This window comes from Hyaena hyaena, unplaced genomic scaffold (genome assembly GCF_003009895.1).
Source record: "Hyaena hyaena isolate Hyena2069 unplaced genomic scaffold, ASM300989v1 scaffold_314, whole genome shotgun sequence".
NCBI classification, from domain to species: Eukaryota; Metazoa; Chordata; class Mammalia; order Carnivora; family Hyaenidae; genus Hyaena; species Hyaena hyaena.
Genome location: NW_024080947.1, coordinates 1557892 through 1574964, shown reverse-complemented (window position 1 = coordinate 1574964; position 17073 = coordinate 1557892). Strand labels below are relative to the sequence as shown.

Here is a 17073-nt window from a genome sequence, read left to right as displayed (position 1 = left end):
TCTCTATGCCTTCCTAGATGGAAGTTTGGTTACTCTGAAAGCTGGCTTTATTCGTAAAAAGGGAACTGACAATTCCATTTGTATTTAGCTAATATATCCTTTTTTTTCCCAATAAATGTTTATTGTACATTATTCCAGGTCAGGTGCTGGACCCTCTGGGGATGCGTGCTGAACAGACACAATCCCTGCCCTCAAGAGGCTTATGGTCTAATGTGGGAAGTGGACAAGTCCACTGTCAAATTCAAGACCCCGGGGTGAGCGCTGCAGTGCTGGCCAGATCCAGCCCAGGAAGGGGCAGCCTTGGGGAGAAACATGAGGGCCAAAGTGGAGCCTGGAATGGAAAGAATTGAATTCCACTTTCTGTAGAGATTAAACAAACACTAGGCAAGCCTCCGTGCATTCCAGATCCCACTTTGATAACTGAAAAATTAAAATACACTTATGCAAAGATGAAAGTTTCTATGGCTCTCAGTACAGTTTTCATTTTTGAATTCTGGACTTGCAACCTATGTGAGCCGTTTTATTTTTAAAAATTTTATTATTTTTTTTTACTTTTATTTGCATTTATTTTATGCAGAATTTACTCCCGGGTCATACATTTTTGTTTCCTCAGTTTCTTCTGGGACCTGGGATGTCTTTTTCTTCTGAGCAAACCTCTGGGGCTTTTTTGTTTGTTTGTTTTGGCAACCTCCTCTTCTGTAATCTGTTCTTCTCCAGTGAGGATTGTCTCAATGTGGCAGGGGAGCTCACCTATGGGTTAATCCCACCACGAGCCCTGTAAGTGCAAGTTCTACAACCACATCGTGGGGGTTTTATTCACCTGGATGAGCTCAATGACCAGAGAATCTACATCTAAACCCTGAAGTTCAACAGTACACTGCATTTTTAAAGCATCTGCAGTAAAAAATTCAGCACATTTTTGGGCCCCCGACCTGTGTCCAGCCCCACTGTTTGGCCTGGGCACACCATCGTAGCGACGGAATGGCACACATTGCTTCTGCAAAGCGACATCTTTGAGGTACTTTCAGGTACTGTGATGTGACATCGGATATATGCATATAATGTGAACATGAAGATTTGAATCTCCTCATTTGTATTATTTTGTAGGGCTTTCTGGGTCAAGTGGGTAGCAGACCATTTTCAGAGATCACCTCAGGCTGCTTACTTGAGCTGTTTTAAATGGTCTTTCTATGGTGTAACATACCTCTTCTCCAAGGCTGGCCAGAAGCATAATAACTATCAGCCCCCGGCTACTGCAAGGCCCAAGGCAGGAGCATCACTCTTGCAGTACAGATGAGGGAATGGAGCCCCGGAGAGCTAAGGCTCTGAGGGTCACATGGAGCAGCACATTCCTACACCTCACTTCCTGTGGGTCAAGGATACAGGTTGGGACCGTGCCAACAACATGTCTGTGCCCAAGGAAGGCTCATCAATGAAGACCGACTGGCTCATCAATCTGAGCTGTTCCCGGAGCCACTTTAGCTGAATGACCCTCCCTTTCCTTTCTGCTCCCCAGGAATCCCTCTCTGTGCCATTCTAGCTGAAGAAGCACTCTTAAGGACCAGAAGCCCCTTACCTTAGGTGGCATCGCGACCATTCCCCCTGGAATGCAGGGGAGTGCTTCTAGAAGCTGAGAACTAGAACATTCTATTCCAAATGAACCCCCCCCCCCCACATACAAAGGCATCCAGTGAGGCCCCTCTGCACTGCACGTCTCTTGTAATAAGACCTTTCTTAAAGATAAGTGCTGACACCCCCAAACCTATGGTGCAGGGCCCTGATGAAAGGAGGATCCAGTCAGGGCGCCTCATCATGAGCCAGTCACACCTCCCTACCTGGGCTCGTGCCCCCATTTGTAAGTCTCTATTTTTTACAGGCTGTCTGTATCCTTGGGGTTTTGTTCTGCCGGTAAGAATCTGTGGTTTTAAACACCAGCTATAGACGGGGAGGGGGAGGAGCGGTGGGCTTCAGAACCTGGAGGACTTCAGATTTTCCTTTACTAGCTGTGTGGATGCACTCTTTCCTATACCTCTGCCTCCATACATTCTCCAGACCCCCTCCTCTGCCTTAGCTGACTGGCCAGTATTTCAAAAATGCTGCTTAGAATTTGAGGGCTGAGTAGTCTACAAATTATTTTACAGTTTAAAATCAAGGTTCATGGCTTGAATTCAAGTAGTATTCTTGGTCAATCTCATTTTTAGTGCCTTCAGACCAATCTTCCCAAAAGGTGCTGCACTGAATGGTAAAGTGGTTTCATTACTAACCCAGTTCTAAAAATATCAGAGTGAAGGTCTGATATGATCTCTTTCAAACTGGATAGAGCGTGATGATTGATACACTACGGCAAAATCTTTCAGAGATTTCCACTCCTACCCTCATATTCTCAAATTTATAAAACTATTTGCAAAAGTCAAGAATTGAGTTTTCCCTTTCTGGAAAATTTGAGTGAAATCATGCTTACGAACACTTTCTTTTAAAATGAGACATTAAAAAAAAGAAGACTTAAAACCCACTAGCTTATCAATCCGAATTCAGTTCTTCCTGCTTCGGCAACTTCCTGTAGCACAGAAACCTGTTGTGATGATGCCTGGGCCGCGCCTCGGGCAGACGGGGCTGGCCACATGCACAGTGCTTTCACTCAGATGCTGAAACTTCAGTTGGTTGCCTGCTCAAACTCCCCTGTTCTAAGAAAATGATTTTGCATCCTGGATGGCCAGGAGCTCCAAATGGCAACTTTTCTGATTCCCAGGAATTAAAAAGGCAATCATTTACTCTTGGCTTTCAAAGAGAACCGTGGGCTTGAAAGGCATAGTTGCATCGAAAACTGATCAGCTAGTGACAACCCTGTGAAGCTCCTTGGGAGGGAGGGCGAGCCGTTCAGACACCTAGCCATCTGGGCTGACTGTCTAGTGCGCTTCCCAGGTTGTAAATTTCCTGGCCTGAAGGACTATTTGAAAAGAACTTTTAACCCAAAAAGTGGTTTTTTATTAGCTGAAGTACTAAAACATGCTTGATTACTTTGATATGGAACACTACAGCTGTAAGACTTACCAACATCTAATCTTCAAGGCAACGTGCATTTAAGAAAATTGCTACAACAACAAAAAATCTAAGTCTTGGAAAGATGGATTTTAAATTGTGGTAGATGAGAGCCTTATTAAATGTACTGTTCTACAGCCTATTCAAATACACCAGAGAATTTGATAAATATCAACACTATACATGTGGCTGAGACTGGACTGACTCTGCCATCTGGAGATTTATCGCATTTGTCGGTCTACTTAAACAGAAAACAGCTGAACAAAATGATATACACACAACGCTCAACCACGCTGAACATTATATTTGAAGAACAGCCTATAAAATCTTTTACATTTCATTCTCCAAATTTTGATCTTTTTCTTTATTCTCAAATAAAGTCTAAGACATTAATGGTTAGTACATAGACTTTTAAAATAAAACTGCATATGGTTAGAAAAATATACATCAAGGGCATATATATATATATGTATACATAGTATATGTATATATATATATATAGTAGGAAAATAAAACTGTGTACAAAAATCACTTGTGTTCATTAATGCTGATCCTAATTAGTCTTTTATCATTAAGCACCACCATAAATATACAGGGCTTTGAGAGAAAGAGAAAGCAAGCAAGCAACATTCTCTTTACCCCCACCCCCAAGATTTCATTTCTCAGTTTCCCCAGGAAGTCCTGTCACCCCCTGACTAGAGAGTGCATTTAAAATCATCCACAGCTTGGGAGGGTCCTCACAGTGGTGCTCCTGTTCCCAGTGCCGGAGGACTTCTTCTTTCCTTGCCATCGTCTGGGCACAGAGGACACAGTTGAAGCCTGAATGGGCCCCAAGGAGGAGGGTGCGGGGGCTGGGACCTGCGGAGCCCCGGGGGGCCACCCCCAGTGGCTCCCTGGGTCCCGCTTGCACTCCCTCTGTTTTCCTGAGTCTTTCCACATCACTGTGATGATGAAGGTACAGCTGCCTTTTTAGTTTCGGAACTGCACGTAAGTCTTCATCAGGGGGACAACGCTTGACCAGCTTCCTTCTCTCAGGATGTTGCTTCCAGAAAGGAGTGGTGTGTTTCACCAGCTCTTCCTGAGATCCTGTGCTTCCTGGGAAGATCTCCTCTTGCAGCCGGCCCTGAATTTCCTCTCCGTGAACGTAAAGTAAATGAAACTTGATTTCAGCAAAAGAGTGAGCGGTGATCTGACAGCGGCCACATTTGATTTGTAATTTGACTTCGTCTGCCTGGGTTAGGAGGAGGTCTTCTTCCAGGCTTGACTTGTTTTCCCTGGAAAGGGGGCAAGTGGTCTGCGTAAGAGTTCATGTAAAACACAACTGGAACTTCTTGTTCAGCTGCTCACATTCAGGGACCCAAAACACACCCAGTGAGGGGAGTACGGGGAACGGGGAAACAGTATGCGGGAAGCACAAGCCACGGTGGACACTGATCATCACTCCTGCTTGGGGTCACATGGTCCTCAAGCCACCAGCATCCAGTGAAAGAGTGTTTCCCTTTCAGTCTCTTCCCCAGGGGAGCTAACTATTCTTCGGTTACCAGCTAGGTGTCCTCTACACTAGAGTCAGGTAGTACCAAGTGAGGCACCACAGGGACCCGCTAGGTTCGGCCACACCACCCACTGCTGCCCTTCCTAACCTTGAGCACTGAATTCACTTGGGACAGTTTACCTACAAATCAAAATGTACCGCAGAAAACTACCGAGAAGAGAGGTTTCTTTAGGGTGGTTGCTAGACGCGTTAAGAAAAGGTACAGACATCTCTCGGTGGATAGGAATGCCTGAAGGAAAGCAGAGAAACTCTAGAAAAGCCAGGAAGACACAGGGCAAGGCATCCTAGATTTTAAAATGAAGGTGACAGCGGAAGCCAAAATTGTTGAGAACAATTAGGATAATTAAGAATGATGAGGGACAGACAGGGAATCTAGAGTTAGAAAACTTTTCATCTTCATGGTGCTGATGACGGTTCATTTCAGTGAATCTCGCTCCTCCATCCAGTGGAGAGTAGGCATACTGGGGGGGGGGGGGGAGTCCCTGGGAGACCCATTGGTCTGAGTCTTGGGTTAGACCTACGTAGCCCGCTTGTTCGTTAACGCCAGACATCAGTACCTGCACAAGGCAATGGTGACACAGGAAATGTTAATCTGGCCTGACAGGAAAACTAGAGCACACACAGAGGGCTGGGTCTGGGACCTGAGAGTATGGTCAATATGGGGGATGTGGAGTCCCTACCATGGGTCAGACTGTATCAGGGGCAAAGAATGAGGTTTAGATATAAACAATTGTGGCCACAAGTCTGGGAACATTAGTTGTAGAAGGTACCAGGAACCATATACAGTGATTCACTATTTCCTATTTCAGATGCAAGATTCCTCACTCTGTTCTCCCCAGCATGCCGCAAACTGGCGTCTGTGCTGTGGTTCACTGGGATTAGAGGAATTAAAAATCATCACTGCCCAGAAAGCATGAGAAATGAGATCACTCTTCACAGGCACGGAGGAAGAGGTAGTGACCTCCTGAAACGTTAGTCTGAGGGATGTTCTTACAGACCCATCTTTTCTTTTCTTTTTAAAAGAATTTAAAGGGGCGCCTGGGTGGCTTAGTCGGTTAAGCGTCTGACTTTTGCTTAGGTCATGATCTCGCAGTTCGTGGGTTCGAGCCCCGCGTCGTGCTCTGTGCTGACTGCCAGCTCAGAGCCTGGAGCCTGTTTCAGTCTGTGACTCCCTCTCTCTCTGACCCTCCCCTGTTCACGCTGTCTCTCTCTCTCCTAGAAATAAATAAAACATTAAAAAAAAAAAGAATTTAAAAAGAATTGTTTTTAGTGTTTTATTTATTTTTGAGAAAGAGAGAGAGACAAAGAATTCAAAACAGGCTCCAGGCTCTGAGCTGTGAGCACAGAGCCGGATGAGGGGCTCCAACCCACCAATGGTGAGATTATTACCTAGTTGAAGTGGGTCGCTTAACTGACTGAGCCACCCAGGTGCCCCAAGACCCATCTTTCTGAATAGGAAACCTTGCCCTGTTCTCCAAATCCAAGCACCTCTTGCTACCAGGCCCCCCTCCCCACGGCACTCACTCACCTCTCCACCAGTCCCTCTGGCCATCGTGCTGTCAGGCATCTGTTCTTTGAAGCGTCCCCTGGCTGCCTTTCGCCAGGGGAGGGCTCCGTGCTGATGACAACCCGGTGCACTTCTTTTAGGTGGCCCAAGTAGACCCTGACATGGCCAAACACTTTTGCACAGAACTCACAGCACACGAGCTTTTTCAGACGGTTCTCGCCGTGATGGAGTTTCATGTGCGCGCTCAGGCTGCCGGAACGTACGTAGGCCTTGCGGCAGATCCGGCAGCTGTAAGGCCGCCTGTTGGTGTGTGTGTTCATGTGGTCCCGGAGGTGCTGCTTGAACTGGAAGTGGTGGTTACAGACGTGACACCTGAGCCACGGTTTCTTAATGCCCGCGGGGCCGTTTCTCAGCGCGGAGCCGGGCTTAGCGGAGGTGCCGCTGTCCTGCCTACAGCTCGGGTGCTTGGGAGCGACGGGACTGCTTAACAGCACATCCTGCCCGAGGCTGCCGGGCATCGGGGGCGGCAACACGCCTGCATAAGTCAGGGGAGCCAAAGCAGACACGACAATCACAGGCTTGGGCATAATGCTGCGGTATTTTTTCACAGCCCCTGGTTTTTGGTCATTGGATTCTTGCGGATCGGCTTTCACTCTTTCTTTACTATCTTTACACTTATTAATAACGCATTTCCTCCTTTTTCCCTGAAACGCCAAAATTTCATCTGGTACATTTCGTCGTCTTACTCTTCTCTTTGCTGCCCCGCCGCTGAGTTTTGCTTTGGGGCTGAGATCCGGTCTGGTGGCCCCACAAAAGGTACTTTCACAGGGGCTCAGTGGAACAGGTGTCCTGCCGAGCATGCTGGTGGCTGCGGTAGGGACAGCTGGGATGGAGGGCACTTCACCACTCGCTGCCCCGAGCCCGTCTGGGAGGCTCACCTCGGGCGGGGCTCCGGATACCTCCGCTGTTCTCCCACTGCCGTAGGGCACGATGGGCAGTTTACCTCTGGGGACCGGAGAGATCAGCTGAACGGCGCTGCTGAAAACAGCTGGTGACAAAATGGTCGTGCCTTTTGCAAGATCAGCTTGTTCTCTCCGTTTTCCACTGGCAACGGCACAAGGCTTACCACAGGTTTCCTTGCTCGCCACGTTTGCTTTCCCTGGAGTCTCTGTGAGGCCCGGCTTGGCTGAGGGCTCCCCTGGAGTGGACACCGTCCGGGTGGTAGGAGGGTTCAGATCTCCACGGCTGCTGGTCCCTGGGGGTGGGGAGTCTCCGGGGCAACCGCGGAGGGTCAGTGCCGTGCTGCTGATGCTGGCTGGGCCTGGGTCTGGAGACTGCACTTGCTCCGATGGACCGGGTCTGTGTGGGGGTTCGGGAAGGTCAGGTGGGGAGGGGGACGTTTGGGTTTGGGCAGGAGGTATGCCACCGCCACTCTCAGAGGAGCTCGGAGCAGGTTTCTTTCTTGATCCTTTGTTATTTCTCAGGGGCTGGTATCGGGGAATAGGCAGCTTCAGGTTTTCAGGCAGCGCTAGTCTGGGTTTCTGGATTGGCTGAGCAGAGGGGACAGGTGGCAGAGCGACGAGAGAAAACGTCCCCTCCTGTCCAGCAAGCTGCATCAGAGCGTAATTTTGGGTGGGCACCCCCAGGGGCTTGGCGTTGATGGAGGGCCCGGGATTCACCTGGTCAGAGAGTGATGGTGAAGGGCACGACAGCGCTCTGGGGGTCAGGACTCTGGGCACGAGCTTCGGTGCAATGGTCCTAAAGTGACTCTTACACTGCAAACCCTTCCCACTCTGAATCGTCCCAGAAGAGATGTTTGATTCACCTGCAATGACAATGGCAATATAAAAAGTCACTCTGGTGTAACTGTCCTAATGTGGAGAGTGCATATAGGCATCATTTACTCTGCCTGCGATGTGTTCCTAGATTCACCCCTGCCCTTCTGGGCAAATGGCTGTGTTTCTCAAGACCCAGCCTTAAAGTCAACTCCTGTCCACCTTCCCAAGAACAGATTATTCTTCACTATGGTTTCAAAGCCCCCAGGATAACATTTACCACTTTCCATAATAGTTTATCTGTTTGTGTGTCTCTCCTACTCAACACAGAGCTTCCTGAGAGCCGGACTCTTGTCTTTCCTATCCCATATTCCATGTCCATCCTCTCCACATACCTACTTCCGATTCTGGATCTCCTTTCCCGACCTCCGGAGCTGCAGAGACTGTCCTCTGGTATGTTCTGCTGTGTGTTTCATTTATTTTACAGACATGTCTTGTTTTCCCTATTGAACTTAAGTTTTGTGAAGGTAACGCCTCTATTTAATTCAGGTCCATATTTCCCAGTGTCTCTTCGGTGGGAAACAAATGTTTCTTGTATCAAGCTCATTTCTCACTGGCTTTCTGGACACACCATCTGACCCACTGGCGGGTACAGTCTGTTTTGCACCGTGGAGGAATTCCAGACTGAATGCTAGCTTTGTTGCTGTTTCCCATGTGACTTGTGAATTTCTTCTCACACCTTTCAAACTGTTTATGTGTGCTTTTGCAATTAAATCACCAGTATTAAAAAAGCTGATGTGACACCTTAAAAAATGTTGAATCAAAACAAAATGGTACAAAATGATAAGATACAGAGACAACATAAAAAAGGCAAGAATGACGTAAAAAGCACCTGCTACTAGGACACTAAAAGGTACAATCTTCATTGATACAGTAACCCTTCCTATTTCATATTTACTAGGTTAACTGAAGACCAAGTACAACTATTCTAAAAGAATAATTAAGGCAACATGTCAATGCACTGCTTCTAAGAGCTGAATCATCTTTTATTCCCTGAGACCTCAAGGTCCGAAGGCCTGGCTGCAGTAAAGTTTCCCTTTTCTAAGTTCTTCATTTTAGCCCAACCTTACTCCCACTAACGCTTGCTAGATAGCTACACTCTTCTAAGGACTCGCTATGACAGGCCCACATCCCCTTTCTAAAGCCTTTGGGGGCAGATGTATTTTGCAATTTACACTTTCAGATTTTAGAAAAGTAATCAGATGCATAAGCCAAATGTTATGTAGCACCCAGCAGGGTCGACAGAGCACCCAATTTAAACCTACCACTACTTCTGTAGCAAAACATAGGCATATTCGCAAAAAGTGGGACAAATGAAGAGTTTTTAAAATAGTCTTGCTCTGTTCAGGTTTTGCCTCTGAATGAGTTTGGTACCCAACTTTTGATCACATTTTCTGTTTCCTGAGCTTTTGAGATTCTGGAGTTGTGGATGAGGGGCCGAAGGGTGCTCTCAGGGACAGCAAGGATACACAGGTGAACAGACACAATTTCTGTCTTCAGAAGCTGGCAATCTATTTCAATCTATTGAAACAGACACAATGTTTAAATCAGCCTAAATTTTAATGTCTGAAGTTACTGAACTAACAATTTTAGCAGAAACTTGTTTCTCTTGGCAAAAATGATACTCCTCCCATAAATAAGTAGCATGGGAGGAATAAGGTTGAAATGTATACGGATCAGCTTGTTTTAGAAAGTAATCCCTCTCTGGTGAAGAAAAGGTATGTTAAAAACATGTTTCACGTGGTGGCTTGCATTGGAGTAAGGAAGGAGAAAGACTAGCAGTCTGGGAAAACTCAGGTCAGGAGAACTGTGGGATCCAGGAAGCTCATGGGCGAATGAACTGGGCCTCACCTCACAACAGTCTGTTACAGATCCATCTTCTTCCTACATACTGTTTTTATCTTTTGGTTCTCTATCTAAAGACTTTAAATTTAAATGTCTTCCATTTTAAGCCCATCTTCTCATCTTTGTGGAAGAAGTGCTGAAGTCAGTTGTAACTAAATGTTACATCAGGATTGAGTTTACAGAAAGCTTCACATTATTGATAGCTTTTGGTTGCTTAAAGACAAGGCTTATTAAACACTTACATTAACAATAATAACGGTCTTGGCATCTACATGACAAATCGAGGATGAGGAAAGAAGAGAAGAGAAAATATCTACTGCATACTCCCAACTGACAGAGCACAAAAGAACCGGAAGAAAAGCTGCTTTGTCCTTGATCAGTCAGGTGACAATAATACATCACAGCACAAGACCCATCACCTCACTCATTTGTTCACAACTGTTCAATGGCTCTTCGTCGCAGAGCTAGAGCCAAAGTCCTTGCGATGAAAGGACTCATGCCCTCAGCTCCTGGGCACTCTCTGACCGACTTCCTTTGTTCGCTGCTCTCCAGCCATGGTGGCCTCTTCGTTGTGCCTTCCACGTGCCACACACCCGCTTTCTCGGTCTCTGTACCTGCTGTGCTCACCGCCAGGATGCACTTCCACCTTCCAGATAAATGCCCAGTACTTGCTGCACCGTTTCCTTCCAGTTTGGTCAAATGACTTCTTCCTGGGGAGCTCTTCTCTGACTCCCTTCATGAAATCTACCCCCATTCTGAACTTCCCCCCTCCTCTCCAGTCGTAATTTTCTCTAGCACATTTGCTCCATCATACAGATTACGTCATGGGCCACTGCCTTTCGTCACTGACGTGGATTTCTTGAGGGCACAGAATTTGTCTACTATGTCTCTAGGGTCCAGAACAGTATTGGGCATGTGGCAGAAATGTCATAGTAATTTTCTGAACTTGTAAGTGGTCATTAAGTGATTAATGGCTGAAATAAAGAATTCATAGACTCAGCCTAGAAAATGGTCTAAAAAGAAGAAGAAAAGAGGGCCACAATTTAAACGTGACCTTTAACATTTCCAAATTTCTAAAATTGAAAAAGAGAGGATATAGCTCCAGAAAATTTTTTTCTATTTAATTTCAGTGCTAGAATAAGAAAATTCGTTAGCACCATGATAAAACCCTTTATTTTGTTTATTTAAAAATATTTTTAAATGTTTATTTATTTTTGAGAAAGAGAGAGACAGAATGCAAGTGGGAGAGGGGCAGAGAGAGAGAGGGGGAGACACAGAATCCTAAGCAGGTTCCAGACTCTGAGCTGTCAGCACAGAGCCTGACGCGAGGCTTGAATTCACGGACTGTGAGATCATGACCTGAGCTGAAGTGGATGTCCAACTGACTGAACCACCGAGGCACCTCTAAAACCCTGTAATATAAAGGGGATAGGTGAGGCCCTCTGACTAAGCATCTGAGGGAGTAAGCGAACAGTAAATTATGCTGCTGTTCAAGGTATAGCAATAAAATAGGTAAAATCGTCACAGAAACAAGCAAGTTCTGAAGAAGACACTGTTTTAAATAAAAAGCAGACATCCATAGAGGGGCAAAGCGGGGACAGGAGTGAAGAGAGAAGAGACAACTGGAAACGGAAAAACTGAACCGCAGAAGCAGAGGACGGTGATGTCAGCATGAAGAAGAGCAGAAATAACAAAGACCAGAAGATACAGCTGAAGCAACAACCAGTGGTCAATGTCACTTCAAAGTCTCTGAAGATTTAATTTGGGAAGGGGCTTCCTATTTTTTATGAGCAAATGTAAAAATGTAAGAAAGCAGCATTCTGACAGTTAAGGTTTCCAGAAATGAAACTAGATATATTTTAGAGAGCCATCCAAAAGGGAGTGAGCTAATTATGATTCATTTAAAGTTAATGTGCTTTGATTGATCTTCAAACGTTTCTATGTTATAGTGGAAATAAAATCACACAGGAAGAGCAATGCCATTCAAAGGAAAAGGAGGCCGACTCTGATGCGGGAGCAAAGAAAACCCCTTGGGGTTAACTGGTTGTCCCAGCAAGGGAGAACACTGAGCAGTGAGCAGCCTGGGCAACCTGAAAGAGAGTCCTAGGTGACAGGTATGATGACTACCTAACAGAGCCAACTCTCAAGTTTGCTGCAATTCAAGAAAGTGGATCCTGGGGTAGCAAAGTTGATCAACTATCTTCATGATGAACAATGATCAACAATTACAAGATAATCACAAAAAATCTTTAGAGTGAAAGGTAAGGCCTTATTGGATCAATGTGACCTACTGATGCTGGCCTGGATCTATCAGGAAGTACAGACAAGGGTGAGGGTGTCTGCAAAGGTGGTGTTGCACCCCCTTTCCCAGAACCATTAATGATGGAGCAACAGGGAACAGAGTGATGCATTAGAAGACATGTATAAGGCAAGAGAAAGAGGGCAAGGCCCCAAAGTAGAAGAACAACCCCTAGGAATTACTTGAATATGTCAAGCAACAGGGTACTCATAAAGTACACATCCAACCATAGAATGTAATACTACACAACAGTAAAAAAGGAGGGTAAGGTAGACTGATCTGGAATATTCTCCAAGATATGAGATGTATAGATTATTATTATTGTGTTAGATTAAAAAATAGTGAGGTACACACACAAATATATTCCTTATATGCACAGAATATCTCTGAAAAGTAAACAAAGAAACTAGCATCTATAGTGGCCTTTGGGTTGGGGGTACAGGCAACTAAGAGGTCAGGATGGGATGCGTGCTTATTTTCCACTGAATACTCTCTGCGCCTGACACACAGGAGGTTCACACATATATGCTGAATGAATGCAAGGAAAATGAAGTTTCCCTTTTGAATGTGTTGTTAAAAGGGGTGCCTTTGGGGACAGTCACGGTGGGTAAGTATGTCTCTGTGCATAAATGACTGTGTCTACATTACATGCAGAGTGTCTTCTGTTTTTTATTTTCCTTGCCTATTTAAGGACAAGAATTGCTAATGATAAGGGAAGTAATCTAATAATCTGACAGGCCGTGCATAACTACCCCCCAAAGTTAAACACTGAGAAGTATTAGAGCTCATTACTTCCCAAGGACAATGAGAGTCCTGAGAATTGTTCCTGCAAACACTAGGCTCTTCAGGAGAACATGAGGCAATCTGCAATAAAGGTCAGTTATGCTAGAATAACCACAGGTTTGATTTTTTTTTTTTTAAAGTAGTTTGAACAATAGGAGTCCTTAGAGAAGCTGAAAATGCTGTTAAGGTTTTAAAGCTCTAAAACACTAGGATGTGTAATTGTAGGAAGTCTTTGTTGTACAGGCTTGTGTAGCTACCACAGTGGTTTGCTTCACGCACGTTTACAAGGCCTCTCCAGATGGTGTGGTCTACAAGCCCTCCCTGTCACCTACTGAATTATAGATCTCAAAGAAGTGTGCACTAAATAATGAGAGGTAGAAATTTCCAGTGACATTAGTAATTTCTGGAAATGCTGCAAAATTTCCCATAACCCAGTTAAAGAGACTCACAGGACTCTCAGGCACTAAACATGGACTTTTATTAACTGAAAACATAAAAGGCTCACTCAGTAAAATTAATTTTGTGCAATTATACAATGTGAAACTTAATATTAGGATTTTAAATATGGGCTGTTTTTACTACCTTAAGTGTATTAAAGAAACTATTTTGAAAAGTGACATTTACAGTTGGTGAAAACCTGATAGAACTGTGGATTACAGGGAAACACGGAGGCATAGAGTCCTTATTATGGGCTGGAATGTGTGCTAGGTCTTTTAATTGAATGCTCACACAAGCTTTGAAAATAAATATTATTGTCCCCTTTCTACAGATTAAGAAAAATAGGACTTGAGGACATTAAGTAATGTGCCGAAGACCACACCATGCAGATCTGTCCTTTCCGATCTGAAGCAATGACCTTTCTCTCCTTCATTCTCCCCTCAAAGAGGCTAAATTATATACAGTTTTCCTAATTAACTGCAAAATACACTGTTATCTCTGAATTTTACAGGGAGACAAAAGGAAAAATTTGAAATAGAAATGGCTTGTCCTATGGATCCCAGAGTTTCGATTGCCATTCAATAATTTTCTGAAAGCCCACTTGTTAGAATTCATGAAAAATTACTAGTTGTTTGAAGGTCAAAGCAGATTTTTTTAAAGGTGAATTTGCCCTTAACATCCACAGGCCTCTGACAAGTCCAGTAAAGTTGCCAGAGAATAGTTGTTTGCAGACAGTGCAATGTGTGTCCTCCTCCATCACCAGCTGAGGACCGGTCTGATGGGTTTTGGTCACAGGTAGAGAAACAGAGGGTAACGGTACTCAGTGGCAGCACTCAAGCCAGCTCGATTGCACTGACTCACATCAAGGCTGGCAGAGATGATACCGAGAGACAAGTAAGAGGGCAGGCAATTCTCTACAAGGCTGCCCACCGCTCACTCCCTCATTTCCATCAGCAGAAGCACGGCCTGCTCTGTGGCTTCTCAGTAAAGCTGTTCCCACTCATCCCATCGTTAGTTTGGGCCCAGTTCCATCACCTCATCTGTGGGACCCATGGGCCCACTGCTGAGAGTGGTGAGCGCGCAGAGAGACGCGGGCCCCTGCTCTTGAAATGGGCTCCCTGGACCTAGGCTCAGAACGGAAGTCCTGCCAAAGTCTTAGCCACAAAAGAGCCAAAACTTTTAGATGTTGTTTAGGTTTTAATGTTATTAAACTGAAAGACCCTATTTTTAATTTTATTTGTTGGCATCCCTGTTCTTTCTCTCACTTGGCTTTCTAATGAGAAATGCCAGCTGGGGTTCAAACTGTTTCCCAACATGGTCTCTGGTTAAAACAAACATGGTAAAACCTGGAGAAGCAGGATATAAAAGAAATGCCTCAAAACAAGGGAGCTCGGCTTAATTTTGTTGAAAAACATATAAGCACGTTTAACCACCAGCGACCTTCTCCCCAGGGCACCGTTCAGGCGCTGCAAGGAGAGTCCATAGGAATATATGGAGCAGTGACTACACAGGGCACTGTGAAATGTGTTGGCAACAGGCACCAGTGTTTTTTTTGTGTGTGTGTCTACAGATGCAGGGTGCCATTTCTTTCTTTTCTTTTCCAGAAATAACTAATTTAATCACAATTTTGTAAATTTTTTGGCTAACATAATACCATAGTCTGCTGTGTATACATAGATTCAAACTGATTTTTTTTCTCACTTAATGATCAACTAAAGCACAGCTCTGCATCTCTGTGTTTATCTATTATCTATGCCACCTTCAGTGATCACATAGTGTCCCATCTTATGGATACACTGCCATTTATGTATATATATAGATATATTTGAGATTTTAATATTTTATTTATTTTTCTTTCATAGTTTATTGTCAAGTTGGCTTCCGTATAACACCCAGTGCTCATCCCCAAAAGTGCCCTCCTCCATGCCCATCACCTCCCTCCCCCTCTCCCCCACCCCCATCAGCCCTCAGTTTGTTCGCAGTATTCAAGAGTCTCTCATGGTTTGCCTCCCTCCCTCTCCCCAACTATTTCTCCCCTTCTCCTTCCCAATGGTCCTCTGTTAAGTTGCTCCTAATCCACCCATAAGTGAAAACATATGGTATCTGTCCTTCTCTGCCTGACTTATTTCGCTCAGCGTAACACCCTCAAGTTCCATCCACGTTGCTAAATGGCCAGATTTCATTCTTTCTCATTGCCATGTAGTATTCCATTGTAGAGATAAACCACATCTTCTTGATCCATTCATCAGTTGAACATTTAAGCTCTTTCCATGATTTGACTGTTGTTGAAAGTGCTGCTGTGAACTATGGGGTACATGTGCCCCTGTGCATCAGCACTGCTGTAACTCTTGGGTTAATTCCTAGCAGTGCTATTGCTGGGTCATAGGGGAGTTCAATTGTTAATTTCCTGAGCAACCTCCACACTGTTTTCCAGAGGCGCTGCACCAGTTTACATTCCCACCAATAGTGTAGGAGGGTGCCCATTTCTCCACATCCTCGCCAGCATCTATTGTCTCCTGATTTGTTCATTTTAGCTACCCTGACCAGCATGAGGTGGTATCTCAGTGTGGATTTGATTTGTATTTCCCTGATGAGGAGGGACGCTGAGCATCGTTTCATGTGTCTGTTGGCCATCTGGATGTCTTCTTTGGAGAAGTGTCTGTTCATTTCTTTTGCCCATTTCTTCACTGGATTATTTGTTTTTCAGGTGTGGAGTTTGGTGAGTTCCTTATAGATTTTGGATACAAGCCCTTTATCTGATATGTCATTTGCAACTATCTTTTCCCATTCCGTAGGCTGCCCATTAGTTTTATTGATTGTTCCCTTTGCTGTGCAGAAGCGTTTTTTTTTTTTTTAATGTTTTTTATTTATTTCAGAGAGAGACACTGTGAGCAGGGGAGAGTCAGAGAGAGAGAGAGACACAGAATCTGAAACAGGCTCCAGGCTCTGAGCTAGCTGTCAGCACATAGCCCAATGCGGGGATTGAAACCACGAACCATGAGATCATGACCTGAGCCGAGGTCGGACACTCAACCGACTGAGCTCCCAGGCGCTCCAGAAGCTTTTTCTTTTGATGAGGTCCCAATAGTTCATTTTTGCTCTTGATTCTCTTGCCTTTGGGATGTGTCAAGTAAGAAACTGCTGCGGTTGAGGTCAAGGAGGTTGTTTCCTGCTTTCTCCTCTAGGGTTTTGATGGTTTCCTGTCTCACATTCAGGTCCTTTATCCATTTTTAGTTCATTTTGGTGTATGGTGTGAGAAAATGATCGAGTTTCATTCTTCTGCATGTTTCTGTCCCGCTCTCCCAGCACCATTTGTTAAAGAGGCTGTCTTTTTTCCATTGGATATTCTTTCCTGCTTTGTCAAAGATTAGTTGGCCATCCATTTGTGGGTCCAATTCTGAGTTCTCTATTCTATTCTTTTGGTCTATGTGTCTGTTTTTATGCCAATACCATACTGTCTTGATGATGACAGCTTTGTAGGAGAGGCTAAAGTCTGGGATGGTGATGCCTCCTGTTTTGGTTTTCTTCTTCAATATTACGTTGGCTATCTGGGGTCTTTTGTGGTTCCATACAAATTTTAGGACAGTTTGTTCTAGCTTTGAGAAGAATGCTGGTGCAATTTTGATTAGGATTGCATTGACTGTGTAGATTACTTTGGGTAGTAATGACATTTTAACAATATTTATTCTTCTGATCCATGAGGATGAAATGTTTTTCCATTTCTTTGTGTCTTCTTCAATTTCCTTCATAAATTTTCTACAGTTTTCATCATACA

At 44.7% G+C, this 17073-nt stretch overlaps 1 protein-coding gene across 1 annotated transcript in view; it reads right to left on the bottom strand.

The window, feature by feature from the left end:
- Positions 1-3496: 3496 nt before the first annotated feature.
- ZNF438 (zinc finger protein 438) overlaps positions 3497-17073 on the bottom strand; it is a 143303-nt gene continuing 129726 nt past the window's right edge. Inside the window, exons 4-5 of the mRNA XM_039248670.1 lie at positions 6120-7923; positions 3497-4313 (exon numbers count right to left, since the gene is read on the bottom strand). Coding sequence (XP_039104601.1) covers positions 3695-4313; positions 6120-7923 — 2423 coding nt within the window. The 3' untranslated portion in view covers positions 3497-3694. The remainder of the gene's footprint in view (positions 4314-6119; positions 7924-17073) is intronic.